This window comes from Uloborus diversus, chromosome 1, assembly GCF_026930045.1.
Source record: "Uloborus diversus isolate 005 chromosome 1, Udiv.v.3.1, whole genome shotgun sequence".
Classification (NCBI taxonomy): Eukaryota; Metazoa; Arthropoda; class Arachnida; order Araneae; family Uloboridae; genus Uloborus; species Uloborus diversus.
The window spans coordinates 264484737-264500336 of NC_072731.1; the positions used below are offsets into that span (position 1 = coordinate 264484737).

Sequence of the window (15600 nt, forward strand, 5' to 3'; positions counted from 1 at the left end):
ATGAGAATGGACAGAATTTTCGCTACCCCGAACTTAGTTTTGGATCATCATTACGAATAATAGTAGGGAAATGTGGGACAAAGTGAAATAAAGGGTGTTTTTTTAGAGGAATAGAACTTTAGGTTCAAATAAAACACGGTACAGATGTGATATACCCCCCCCCCCCATTTGGCGACATCCGATTTTTTGTACAAAATTGAAATATTTTTCTCGCCAATGAGGCGATAATTTTTTAAGCATGGCATCACTGGCGAAATTAACCTGTGTTTGGTAACTTGAAGGCAAGCTAGTTAGATCTGTTCAAACTTGTTTACTTGGTTTCACGCAGATACGTGTTGTTTCGTGCAATATACCTTACAGGAAAGCTTATTTTGTGTTTGTTTAAATTCAGTAGTTGTGTTTTGAAATAAAAACATTAGAAAATGCCAGTTTCTTCAAACTTGAACGTTAATTAAAAGTTAACTCCGACGTGGTGTGTATCTGTAACGTGCCATTGTCATATGATGTATTGTTTTAGACTGAGTGTGAAGATTTATACCATTAAAAGGTAAGTTCTTCATGTTAGAATTTTAAAAAAAAATCCCTCTCACTTCCGAAATTCTTTGTGTTTACAAATCCTTGAGGGGTTCTTGTCGTTTTTAACTTTATTTTTGCTGTTTGAAAATTAATTTTTCAAAAATAGTACGGTTATTTTGTTTTGAAAGTTAATTGTTTTTGATGCAACGAATTATTTTGACATTCTATTAACGTGCTTCCTTTAGGTACTGAATTTCTGAAAATAAGTTGACTCCAGCATTCTATAAAAATATGCAGGCGTTATTTTATGTAAAATATAATAGGTATTTTGAAAGCATGTCTGGATAGCAAATAAATGTATGGTATTTTTGTACTGTTTATGTTTAGGATGTTTTGTTAAAACATTTCTACTTTTCATACATCGAAATTTGAGTAACTAAGCACTTTTTGGCTGAAATAGTTATTGATTTTGGGGGTGTTTTCCGCTTTAAACATCGCAATTTGAATCGCTTTGCTCTTTTTTAGCCGAGTATGAGAAAAGTTTTTGTTCGATGAGAAGCATGATGGAAAATAGCTTTTATTTCTATTGGTACATATTTCATTGGTGAGCTGTTATAGTAATTTGTCAATTTAAGCATTTTAAATACTTTCCAGTAATTGTTCTTTGTGTACAAAAACTTTCTAGTTTCTGGTATTTTTGAAGCGTATATTCGTGGTGTTTTTTTGTTGTGGTTTTATGTTGTTTTTATATATATTGTGTGCTTTGATCATATTTTTTATCTGATTTTTTCCTGTTGGCGCTAAAAAAGCATCGCTAAGAACGATGTATGACATACAGTAGCTCCCAAAAGTGTTCGTATACTTACGACTTTCAGCGAAATTGGCCCCTATCCATTGGTTAGAATTAATATTTCGGAACAGGTATTTAATTATAAGATCTAAGATCAATTTTTAACAAAACTACGTGAAAAGTTTTCAAAAAATATTAAAACTTAATTTTTTAAAAATAAAATTTCCGGCACTTTTTGGTTTTTTATCTCACAAAAGTCTTCGTACACTTTAAAAAATATCTATATATTATTGAATAATCTAACTTTTTATTAAGTTATTATTTAGTAGAATGTCATGCAGTATCAACAACACCTTTTAAACGCCTGGAAATAAATTTCATTCTTTTTTCTTTCTTTTTTTTGCGTAATTTCTAAGTAAGTGTTCAACAACACTTTGAGTCTTACTGTTATTAGCTCTATTTTCGTTCTAAAGCCGTATTTTCGTAATCTAGTCACCAAATATCTCTAAATATGTTGCATTAAGTTCAAATCTGGAGATTGAGGGTTTTTTTCTAAACTTTAGGACAATTTTCGAGGTACTAGACGCAAACGTTGGATACCGTGTGCTTCTTATCGTTGTCTTGATAAAAAACAAAGTTGTTTCCAATAACCAAATTTTTGGCTAAGATTTCAAAATTGGGTTTTAAAATATTTAAAGGAACATGATGATTCATTATTTCATCAAAAAATTCCAAACTACCAAGTCCTGATGCTGATATGCACCCTCACACTATAACACCTCCACCGTCTTGATTAACTGATCCAACTAAGTTCTTAAGATTAAGTTCCAAATTTTTTCTTCTACTTACAATTATACAACAATTTAACCAAAAATGTTGAATTCCTTTTTATCTGAAAGTAAGACGTAATTGTAAAACGTTTTTAGCTTATTTATCATTGATTTTGCGACGAAAAACGTAAGCTTTCTGTTTTTTGCTCGACCAAGAAAATTGCAGCGGGAAGAGGTCCCATTTAATCTAGCTAAACAGAGAACTTGGCGAACAATTTTGGGTGAAAATTATATGCAAAATTTTTCATTTAACTCTGCAAAAACATTTACAGCATTCAAATGTGTATTTTTCATAATTTTTTTAACTTTAAATCTTCGATCACGCGTTGTACACTTTGCCAGTTGACCTTTTCTTACCTTGTTTTCGGTCCGATTCTTTTCTTTAAAGCATTTTATCTAACACTTTACTATGGAATGGTATAAATTATCTTATTTTGAGACATTTTAAACCAATTTACCGCTACCGTGCGGAAAAAAAAATCAAATTTCGAATGGTGTTTGTTGTTTTTTACGAATACCAGCCATTTTAAAGTAATAAGCACAATATTAAGGAATAAATAAACAAAAAATTAAAGCCAAATGACTTTTAAGGGTTAACACAATGCAAAAATATTAAATAAACAGCATATGATACTTTTAATCATGAATTTATTCGAAAATGTTTAAGTGTACGATGACTTTTGTGGCGTGTTATTTCTCTGTCTCTTCGTTTTTTGACCCATTTCAAAAAGAAGATCCGTCAATATTTTGAAAAAACTACTGGGTTGTATTTAGAATGACATAGGAATGATGTGAAAAAATATTGGATTTCGAATTCAGTTTTGCGTTATTTTGGTTTTACTATAAAATTTCAAAGTGTACGAACACTTTTGGGAGCCACTGTATGTCGTCATATATCGTTTTCTTGGCGACGCTTTCTTGGCGCCCACAGGAAAAAGTCGCCAAGGGATGATATGATATAAATCGCCATGAATTTTGCTTTATTCGAAAGATGATTCTTTGCCTTTTTTATTTAAATGTGACTTCTGATATATGGTCACTTCGGCTGGCTTGGAGAACGTCTAATCGGGAAGTTCAATTTTCTATCGATTTTGGCAGCAATTGGGGCCGTATGTGAGTGAAATGCTTCGAATGTTCTTGTCCAAGACGTCAATCGTCTGTGCCTTATCTGTGTAGACCTGAGACTTCACACAGCCCCACAAAAAAATAGTCCAGCGTAGTTAAATCTCATGATCTCGCAGGCCAATTCACGGGTCCATTAAGCGAAATTATTCGTTCACCGAAAGTTTCTTTTAATAAATCAATTGTGACACGCGCTGTGTGGCGTGTTGCACCGTCCTGTTGTCTATTCATGGTGAAATGGCAAACCAAACTAAACACAAAACAAGCGACAACTATCAAAATGGCCCACAGATCAAACAGTGTTCCCGACTTAAAGTACTATAACTCTAAAAAAACACCCTTTAGATGAGATAACTTACCTCATTCAAAATAACCAAATTAGAAATTTGTTTTAAATATTACAGCATTAACGAAAAGACGATGTTTTTTATCAACTTCATTTGAAGAATTATTTTCATTTTTAACTGTAAATTTTGTAGCTTAAAAAAAAACTAAATTTTTACTTGAAGTACATGGGGCAAAGTAATTTTTTTCTAATGGAATATATTTTATGTGAGTAACTAGTTGTACTCGACGCGCGTTGCTACGCCAACAAAAAAATACATCATTATACTGATTTTCATGACAATCGGTTGAACGGGACAGAAGTTGCTACTCTGCAGTGCCACCTGGTGGCGAGTGGCTTCAATGAGCATATTATGCACCTTCTCCGTTGAAAAATACATATATATAGCAATTTTCATAATAATCGGTCCAGGTATCAAGTGAGGCCGTGACTATACTCAAATTTTGTACTCACGCAGTTTGCAAGATCAATCAATCGCTAAAAATATCAAATAGAAAAAGTTTTAAATCAACCCGTTGCATGAAAAGCCATAAAACAATAAAGAAAGAATTTATTTGTTCAAACTCAAGAAAAATGGCAACAGCTAACTTCTTATCAATGAGATCTTTCACGCGAATTAATTTCTGCAGCCGATCATTTTATTCGTATTTATCCAATGGATTGTGACTTAAATTGGAATAAAAAAGGAACTATAGATCGGATTTTTTTCAAACTGGTCTATAAACATTCCCAGTACCAAAAATAACAAACGGTAAAGTTTCAGCCAAATCTGCCGGGTAGTTTTTGAGTTCGTGGATGACATACAGACAAACATTCATTTTTATATATATATAGATAATATATTCGTCGAGTAATATCGAGTAATAAATAGTTCGTCAAAGGACGTAATGCATAAATGCATACAAAAACAATAAACAAATAAGTAAGTTAAGTAATCGTTTAGTATCTAATAAAAAAATGTGTAAATAAAAGATTTAAAAAAAAGTGAATAAACAAGCCACACTTTCCCTCTGCACACTCGAATACAACTGCATCAATGCGCCCACGCAATTTTTATTCGCTGTACCTTATTTTTATTACAACAAAACTATTTTTGATAAACCACAATATGTAACAATTGTATTGTTATATATCTAAAAAAAGTAATAAAATTTGACCGTTAAAAGTGAAATCTTTTTCTATCATTTGAATACTGATGTGATACCAATTAATGTACCACCTAATTTTTCTGTCATTTGAATAATATTTAAAATACCACCTATTTCATACCATTAGAATACTAACTATGTAATACCATTACAAATAACACCTTTTTTCTGTCATTTGAATACTGATGCGATACCATTTAAAATACTACAGTGGTGGCAAAAAAATAAATAAATAAATAATGCATCACCCGCGCCGCAAAGAAGAATATCATCCCGACTGCGTTCAACACAAAGTCAAGCATCCCGTATCCCAGATGATTTAGGGATGTATTTCTGATCAAGGAGTTGGTGGGATTCACTTTGAGCAAGGACCAGTAAACGTTCAGGTGTATATTGGCATTTTGGAGGAGACATTGCTTCCTACTATCCGGGATCACTCTAATTCAGTTCCAAACGTCATTTTCCAGGATGATTCTGCTCCGTGCCATAGTGCAAAACTGGTAAGTAACAATTCAAAAACCTTTATCCTGCCATTAGACTTAAATTGACGTGGAGTTAAGTATTTTTTTTTCTCTAAACTCACACACAGATTCAGAAATGGAAAAATGAGCATGGGGTCAGCAGTCTGCCTTGGCCCGGAAACAGCCCCGATCTACGTAAACAATGATCGGATTCCTGGTGTTAAATGTTTATTTCATAAGTTTTGCAGAATTTCACACACATTCATCGTTAATCGGTCGACCAAAACTTCTCACATAATCCCATTGGTGAGAAAATGCGAAGGTGATGCAATTTTTTTTTTTTACCAGACTGTAGGTGACTACATTTCACTTTGTTTCCCATTGCCCCACGTTGCTCTACATTATCATGAAAAAAGTACAAAGCAAATAAAATTTTGGAAATTAATGATTTAAGCCGCATTTTAACAAAGTTTCAAAAAAAAAAACAGTGATTCATATTATAATAGGTTTTATATAAAACTTACCCTATACAGAAAAATGTGTCCGGAGCATAAGAGGCATTGAGAATTGCTTGAAAAGCAAAATCTTTGCAGCATTCTCGAAGTTTTTCCAGGTTCACTGCAGATATAATATTTAAATCACATTTTTTATGGAAAAATACAATACCGTAAAACACATAACCAAAATGATCGTTTGATAGTTTTTTTAATCAAAATCTAAAAAAAGATTTTTAGATAGATTTTTAGATATAGAAATATATGAAACGTCACGTGCGGGACAAAATTACCGTTTTCTGTGGAATAGCCCTATTGTTTGTTTTATACTATTTTGTGAAATTTCACTCGAGTTTGTTTTGTTTCGTTCAAAAATAATTAAAATTATCAGAAAACCAAATTTAAAGCATTAACCTGAGAGGAATTAACCGCCTCCAGTTTGTGACGTCAGACGGGAGCAGCATTCTCCCTCTAGGTGGTACTATCGCTCCTTTTAGTACTATCACCTGCTATCACTCCCTCAATTAGGGTGGTTCGAAAATATCGATTTTTATTTTCTTCTACGAAGTATAGGAAGTATTGTATCCACGAAAAAATTTTGACCCAAAAATAGGCCTTAACTTCTATTTTGCTCGCTCCGAAATAAATGTTGAGTTTTTTTTTTTTTTTTTTTTTTTTTTTTTACCAGACCACACGTGGACATATGCCTAAGAACGTATAGACACCGGAAAAATCCGTTTTGACGATCCCCAAGTTAATTACAACGAGTTTTCTCGTGACGTCTGTATGTAGGTATGCATGTACGTATGTGCGTATGTATCGCGCATAACTCAAAAACGGTATGTCTTAGAAAGTTGAAATTTGGTACGTAGACTCCTAGTTGTGCACCTCTCCGTTTAGTTGCATATGGATGTTCCTAAGGGGTCAAACTCAAGTGGTATTTTAAATAGTCAAACACTTGGCGACATATCGCCAAACTTTTGGTAACCAAGTTTTGTCGCCAACTTGGTGACCAAAAATTTGGCGTTTTTTTATTTGGTTTTATTTTGGCCCCTATTGGAGATATTTAAAGACTTAACAATTGAATCATATTAAAATGTTCAATATTGAGAAAATTAATCTGTAAAAAACGTTTTTTTACTTTGATTCGCAACAAACTTGGGGAAAAAATATTTAAAGTGTTTCTTTTTTCACTCCAAGGCACTACTATTGTCATTTCACCAAGTCATATTTTCGCCAAGTTGGCGACAAAATTTGGCGACCAAAAGACTGGCTATATATCGCCAAGTGTCCGCCAAATTATAACACCATTTGAGTTTACATCAAAATTAACAATGATTTCTCCCCAAAAAGGGGGAAAAGGCCCCTTTAGAAACACCCGAATGCAACCAAAAGAGGAGGTGCACAACTAGATCCCACTAGGCGTCTATGTAACAGATTTCAATTTCTAGGACATACCGTTCTTGAGTTATGCGACATACATACGCACATACGCATATACATACATACACACGGATGTCACGAGTAAAGGCGTTGTAATTAACTCGGGGAATGTCAAAATGGATATTTCGGGTGTTAATACGCGTGTGGTCGGGTTGAAAATAAAACTCACTCAACATTCATTCGGGGGTGAGCAAAATGGAAATTAAGGTCGAATTTTGAGTGAATTTTTTTTTCGCGAATACAATACTTCCTTTTTTGTAAAAGGAAGTATAAATCGATATTTTTCAAACCACCCTACTATATACGCACTGTAAGAAGTACTTAGCAAATATGTTGCTCCAGAGCATACTAAAAACAATAAAGTTCTTCATATTACGAGATGAAAGATGAATACGTACGAAAAGCTTGAGTTGTTATCGTGATGAAGTATGTATTAGCCAGCACGATCCATGCACAGCAGAAAAAACGAATCCCGTGGAGACAGCTTAGGTGCTGAGCATCACTTTTCGTGTTAATAAACTTTCTGAAGTTCGTCATCAAAGAAAAGGTTAATAGAATTCTTACAGCAGCATCTGCAACAGCGAAAAATTGAATAAGTTTTGTAACAGTGCATAAGTGGGGGGGGGGGGGAAATTGCGTAGCCACCATAACCACATCTATCAAATCAACATGCAGGTTATGGCAAAGGATATAATTAAAGAAAGAGCAATAGATTTTGTAATAAAACTTGCAAAGCATTATTTTTTTGAAAATTGCTTTTATTAAAATACTAGTGGTACCAGCACGGCTTTGCCCGTAGTTGAAAAATTAAAAGGTCATTTGATTCGCCTGTATATTTACAAGTAATGTATGATGACTTTCTTGCCAATTTTCTTGTCCATGCTATGGTTCCATGTTATGATAATTTCGAAATTTACTCGTCCATCTTATGAAAATTTTGCTCCGAAAAATGTTCTTAAAATTGAAATAGAAAAAGAACAAAATCGAATTTTGGAAAAATTGCTTCGAGGTGCACACCCCCTGCTACAAACTAACTTTGTGCCAAATTTCATGAAAATTGGCCGAACGGTCTAGGCGCTATGCGCGTCACAGACATTCAGACAGACATTCCGGACATAGACTTTCAGCTTTATTATTAGTAAAGATTTATTGATTTTCAAGGATAATTTCTCCTTGACTGGAAAAGACTACATGTGCTACTACAGAGTTAAAATATTCCCAGATAAGTGGCGCTGGAATCAGAGTAAATATTTCACCATTTCACTTTGCTCCTTTATTTCACTTTGCCCCACATTTCCCTACGTGTATGGATCATTTTAACAAAAATAGTGCAAGTCTTGTCCGTCATTATTGGCTTTGGTTAATCAATGTAGCTAATTTCCGACAATTATTTTTTTTTAACTTAATTCTCCATTTATTTCAAAAATAATTGTACCAGCACGGCTTTGCTTGTGCTATTAAATTTAAAAAAATAAACTCTTGAAGCGTATGTAATTTTCCATTCTCACTCCAAAATGAAAAAAAAAAAAAAAAAAAAGATTCCACCCCGTTAGTTAAAACGTGGACACATAATGTTATCTACGCTGTAAGCGTATTCCATGAAGTAATTAAAAATCTTGTATAATGAGGTCAAACTATCCGTGAAATCTACTACTTTCAGAGAACAAATAGATCTAATTTAAGCTACCTTTAAAATCCTTCAAAACTACCGTAGCTATAAGTTTAAAGTTTAATATATGATAGTAAATTGCAACTATCCAACCCTAAAAAATCGCTATGAAAAGAAGCAAAAAAATATATCATTTAGTTTGAATTTATCTTATAAAAATATTAATAAGTACATGAAAAATAGTAATAATGAAAACAATATTTAAACATGTAAAAAAAAAAAAAAAAAAAAAACAGAAAATATTAAAATTTAAAAAAATAGTTTTTTTTTTTTCAAAAAATAATATTCATTTTTTATGTCAAAAATGTCTTTATTATTTAATAAAGAAATTTTATTTTTCAGATTTTTTTGTTTTGCTTAATATGTTTAGTTCAGTAAAACATACCATGTACACATGTGCCTTTTTTCCTATATTCATATATATAACGTTTGTGTGTTATAAATAAATATCAATTTATGAGATAAAAGCACTGGAATGACACAAAATTACAGATGATGAAATGAAGCAATCAAATATCCTTACTCGAGCAGGTCGTTTTGGTGTAAAATGCGTAAGTGTCAATTAATGATCCAATAACCATTAACAGTCCTAGCAAACTAAAGAAGGATCTAAAATAAATAAAAGTATTAATCAATTAGTATATAACGTCCATGACGAATATTACGAATATTACCCTTTTCTTTCGAGTGAAAGCTCCTGCATAAATTGTACAATAAACTATTGTAATCTAACAAACATTACTGCAGCTGAGATATAATGATAAAGCGATATGTATTCAACCTACACACGTTTTTGAGCCAGATGACTTGGAACAATTTTTACTTCCTTTTACAAAGTGAAAGAAGTATTGTATTCACGAAAAAATTTCACCCAAAAATCGGTCTTAATTTCCATTTTGCTCGCCCGCCAAAGAATATTGAGTTTTTTTTTTTTTTTTTTTTCCCCAACCCGACCACACGTGGATATATGCCTAAGACCGTATAGACATCCGAAATATCCATTTTGACGATCCCCGAGTTAATTATAACGAGTTTTCTCGCGACATCAGTATGTACGTATGTATGTACATGCGTTTATATCTCGCATAACTCAAAAACGGTATGTCCTAGAAAATTGAAATTCAGTACGTAAACTCCTAGTGGGGTATAGTTTTGTATCTCCCTTTTTGGTTGCATTCGGATGTTCCAAAGGGAGTCTGTTATACCTTTTCAGGGGGGAATCATTGTTAATTTCAATGCAAACTCAAGTGGTGTTGTAATTTGGCAAATACTTGCGATAAATCGCCAAGCTTTTGGTTATCAAGTTTTTTTCGCCAACTTTGTGTTAAATTTGGCGGGTCTTTTTTAAATTTGGTTTCATTTTGGTTCAACTATGAGTTCGTTTGTTAGGAATTATGTGAACAAATATTTTGACATTTTTTAATGTCTTCAGTTCTATGCAATTTCGTTACAAATAAGAGTTAAGTCTGCTTATTCAAGGATTTATTTTTGTTTAATACCCATATTTCCCAGATTATCTGCGTTTTGTATCATCCGGATTGTTGGTGGTCACAATTAGTCCGGAAAAACAAAGTTGTACTGTACCACCACAAAAAATATACATGCGTTTTTTATTAAAGTTTTTATTTGTTAAAGTTCCACAAAGAAGAGATCAGATTAAATGGAGTCATAAAAAACCCCGATTCTGACATACCTGGGTCGACTTCATTAGATTTTAAGGGGAAATATTTTCATTTAACATCATTAATAATTTAATATTTTTTAAAATTTATATTTAAGTTGTCTTCTGCTACGACATCTCTTGGGTAGCTTTGTATTTTCTACGGCTTTTTTCTTATTTTTTTTTTTTTTTTTTAATTTGAAGGAGTTAGTTTAAAAAGGTAAAAAAAGTAAAATGGTTCAGAGCGATAAGTCATTGCGCTTTCGCCCTTAAACAAAACTAAGGATTCATTGAACAAAAAATCCTTGTGTTCATTAGTATTTTAAGTATTTCAAGATTACGATTTTACAAAGACAGTGCACATTTAAAAACAAAAAACTTAAACGTTTTATGCAAGTGAGGAATACCAGAAAACAATATATTAAACTATTATGTCTGTTTACAATTTCCTGCGAAAATTGAAACATTTTTTTGAAAGGAGGTTTTAGCTGTCATTGAGGTTTTTTTTTTTTTAATTCTAATCTTCAAAGAGTAAGAAAAAACAAATTAATTTATTGATATTATGAAATCGATCATTTTACTTCGAGAAAAAATTGTTTTTTTAGTTAGTATTCATTTTTCTTCTTACTTAAAAATATTTTAAGAATTACTTACATCACCAAAATAGTCGAAATAGAAAAAGAATTTTCTTCCTTCATTTCACATCTTGATACTGTAGCTTTAAGTGAATATTTCTTAACCGCTGAAAAATGGAAAAATAAGAATGATGAACTTAAAACAAGTTGTAATACATTGCTGTATTTGAAACTTTTCTAGCAAAAGGTTACCCAATAAATAACATTTACCAAAACATAGTACTGACAATTTTATAGAATGAATTTAATATTTATTCTGCATTAACAAATAAATTTTTTCAACATTAGTTGTAAACGATACAAATTTATGCCGTAAAATCACCAGTAGTTGACAAATCTACTACTGGATGACACTGCGCTAATAGTTGACAATGAGGCCGTTTCCAAAATTTAAAAAAAAAAATTCTGAAAGAGCATGTTTAAAAACATAAGCTCTGACCATTTTTGATAAATTTGTTCACGTTTAATATTTTTAAAAAATTACTTGAATCGGATCGCTTTCATTGTTTACGGCTTCTGCCGATGACATCACAAATGATGAAATGCCATTCAGTGTTGTCATTCACAGTGCAAAATATTTAAAACGCATCTTTACTCACGTGTATTGGCAACGATAGGGTTGATAGCAAGCATAGAATGCAATTTTGATTCGCTGTTTGATTATCATAGAGTGGAAACTTAGTAGAAAGATGCGGATAAGTGCATCATTCGTGACGTCAAGATCACGCTTTGTTTGAAAAAATTTAAAAAAAAAAAAAAAACTGTTGGCAAAATGAAAGTATTTTCTGGGTCCATGTTATTTTTTTTTATCATTCTATCCATTTCAAAAACTAAAAGTAGTACTTTTGACGGAAGGAAACCACCCCACTATCTTCTATACATATAATAAAATAAGATGTTTGTGTGTGTATGTGTGGCGTGCTTCCCGGGAAAACGGCAAGGCCTAGAAAGATGAAATTTGGTATACAGGTGCTGTTTTTGCCGAAGATGTGCACTTCGGGCTTTGATTTTTGATATTTTAATTAGAAAAAAAGTTATTTAATGTTTTATGTATTTTTTTGCACTTTTTAGCACGTTTTACCTCGCAGACTCCGAACCAATCGCACCACACAAATGTTTTTTGTACTGTAGTGTAGGAAGTTTAATTTTAAATATGATGAATGAAAAAAATTTGAAGACAGAGCAATTTTTGTACTTTTTACGAATTTTAGAAAAAACCTTTAATTTGAAGTTTTTCCCGGGTTTTATTTTTTTCTAATATCATCCTGCGAGAAGTATCAAAGCCTCATTTCTAAAATTTAAGTTGAAAATAGTAAAAACATTTCGCCCTCTTCAGAAGAAAAAAGTTCTTAAGAATAAGCAATATTTTTTTTTTACAATTTTTTTAAGCTGAACACATCATGTCTTTCCACGCATCGGTCGAAAAAAGGTTCTTCATTCATTTATGCATCTGACGTCACTACTTGGATTTTGATTCAATATTTACGACGGAATCTTAATCGCAAACAATGTTAATCTTTTTTTTTTTTACTATATAGCTTACTTCTACATTTTATGACGTGATGACCACGTGTTTTTCCGGCAGCGCTTGCTTTTTTTCTTTCCTTTTTTGTTTTATTTAGGGATTGCATTTATTTCTTTTTCCATCCCCCCACCCCCAAGCTGGACGTTTTATTATATCTATAAAACGAAACATTTCATAGTTGTGCGCATTTAATTCAATAAAAACAGCGAGATTTTCTTTTCTTTGTCAAACGCTACTTTTTGCACACTACGGAGAATTTTGGAGATAACTTATTTTTGCTCAAATTAAATTAAAAAAACGGTTTTTTTGAGTGATCTTTGTTTTTATTATGAAATGGGCGGGGAGGTTAAAATAAATAGAGGTGGATCGTAAAGGTAGATAGCCGCCGAAGGCGGCAATGTTGCCATTAAAATGTGAATGGCACAAAAAAAGATAGAGATGGATTGATTAATACTGCTGCCAAATTTATTTAAACAGCCGCCGAAGGCGCCAAACGCTAATTAAAAAGGTAAAGTTAGCCAAACAGCCGCCGTAGGTGGCTGCTTGCACAAAAGGCGAATGGCGTAAGAAGTCGAACCAGCTGGTCGCCGCAGGCGGCTAGTAAGGAATAAAAAAGTATAAACTAAGAGGCAAAAATTGCAAATTTAAACACAATTTCATAATTTTCAGTACAATATTGAAGAAATGAATCTTTCGTCTATATCATGGATCTAACGTATAATCGGTCATGTAATCGCTACTGCGAAATTCTTCTATTCGTAAAAGCAGAAAGATTTCGATAATTGGTAACATGGCGTACTTAATTCATTGCCAATAGCTTTCTGTAGTGCCTGAGCGAAAAATGTTTTTCCTTGAAATACGTAAACATAGAATAAGGAAATATCTACCATAAAACAACAAATTTACCAAAATAAAGTTCGCCAAAAAAAATTTGGCGACCGCGCCATGTTCCGAATTATCGAAATATCCCAGCCAAAGCAGAATCGAAGGCGAAAATCGAAAATCATTTAAATTCCGTGCTGAAATTACTTTTAAACATTAGGTTTGTTTTCAAATAGAAGATAGAAACATATAAAAAATGTAAATATCATTGTGATTTTTCCAATTATTTTCCAACAACTTAATCGCGTGAAACGCTTTCCAGAGCAAACGACATTTTAATATGATTTCTATTGTATTAGTTAATATTTTTATTAATATTTTTATTCGAGCAAACGATTGCAAAAACCAGCCCCCCTTAAAACGATTAACGCCAAAATTGAATCAGCACCTGTCAACCTGTTGGTTCACATTTATTTCAAATTTATTTTAAAACATTACTGTTTGAGATATAGCTCTCAAAATGAACAATAAAAAACCGTTTGATTGTACCACCCCTTTTCGAACATTCGATCGGTTCACCTCCCTTGAGAAATGGGCGCCAAAAACTAATGGCCATTAATACACATGGAAGTACATATATGTGTCAAATTTCGTTCGATTTTATGCAGTTGTTACTTTTTATATTTAGAGCGGCCACCAAAAACTGGCACATATACAGACATTTTCCAAAGATTGTCAAAATGGACTCAGCAAACCTCAAAATGTGCAAATTCGTCAAAATACTAAATTCGGATTATTTCACAAACCCAATACCTTTTCCGATACATTAGATACTGAATTATGTAAAAACAATGAGCTTAAATGTGTGTAAACCAAGATTATAGTATATTGCTTGAATTCGCAATGCTTACCTTTCAGCTCATTCTTTATTAGTGACACCTACTAGTGCAGTGTCCATTAAAAGTGCTAATTGCATTGTCAAATATTAGTGGTTTCACCTTATTTGAAACAATTTGTAGCCTAGAGCAAACAAGAGATTTTCGTTTAAAAGAAATTAGATAATTTTCTTCGCATTGTAGTTGAACATCTCTTCTAGACTTTTGTTACAATTCTGCCCTTTTACTTTCATGGCCTTATTAGCATTAATTATTGGAAAAAACTTTTTGAACAGTCATACAAATAAATTTAAAAAAAAAAGGGAATATATTATTTTTGTCTCCTGCTTACCCATTTTAGCCAAGCTATCAATGTCGTCAACTGAGCATCCGGATGGAACACAGACTCCCAATTGCAGATTAAAGAAATAAAACGAATGTGCAACCTTCGCAATTTCACTGACAGCCTGAAAGCAAGAGCATAAAAGTATTATAAGCCGTATACGTCAAAATACAGAAAGCAGTTGCTCTCATAGCTACCTGAGCGTACGATGGAGTAAGGCGTTGGAGGTTTCCCATAGATCGCTTCATTCAAAGCAATATTTACAAGTCTAGTATGTTATTATATGTGTCATATGTTATTATATGTGTCTGTATGTTATTACATGTGAGAAGTTTTGGTCGATCACTTGACGATGAATGTATGTGAAATTCTGCAAAACTTATGAAATAAACATTTAACAGCAGGAATCCGATCGTTGTTTGCGTAGATCGGGACCGCTTCCGTGGCAAGGCAAACTGCTGACCCCATGTTCATTTTTCCATTTCTGAACCTGCACGTGACTTTAGAGAAAGAAAAATAATTTAACCCCATTTCAATTTAAGTCACATATATGTTATTATATGTGAAAGTTGTATGAACGTACTGGCCTCTCATGACCTTCCTCCACACCGTAAGTTCAAAGTGTGCTAGTGACTTAACCAGCACTCATAATAAATATATATTATACTGTCAAACTTTTTATACTGTGACATATTATTTAACACATTTTTAACAGCATACTATGCATCCATACGTTTTATACTGTCGAACTTTTCTGCTGTGTCAGGTTATATAAAACAGTTTCAACAGCATACTATGGATTCATCCATATGGATCTGTCAACAAGTTTCTACAGCTTTTTTCTATAAAATTTTAGGACTGGTACACTCACTGACCAATGAATTATTAATCCAAAATCGATATTTCATTGGACTTCCTTTT

At 32.5% G+C, this 15600-nt stretch overlaps 1 protein-coding gene across 1 annotated transcript in view; it reads right to left on the reverse strand.

The window, feature by feature from the left end:
- LOC129220517 (nose resistant to fluoxetine protein 6-like) overlaps positions 1 to 15600 on the reverse strand; it is a 34639-nt gene that overhangs the window by 15062 nt on the left and 3977 nt on the right. Inside the window, exons 3-7 of the mRNA XM_054854948.1 lie at positions 14689 to 14803; positions 11134 to 11221; positions 9343 to 9428; positions 7549 to 7722; positions 5738 to 5831 (exon numbers count right to left, since the gene is read on the reverse strand). Coding sequence (XP_054710923.1) covers positions 5738 to 5831; positions 7549 to 7722; positions 9343 to 9428; positions 11134 to 11221; positions 14689 to 14803 — 557 coding nt within the window. The remainder of the gene's footprint in view (positions 1 to 5737; positions 5832 to 7548; positions 7723 to 9342; positions 9429 to 11133; positions 11222 to 14688; positions 14804 to 15600) is intronic.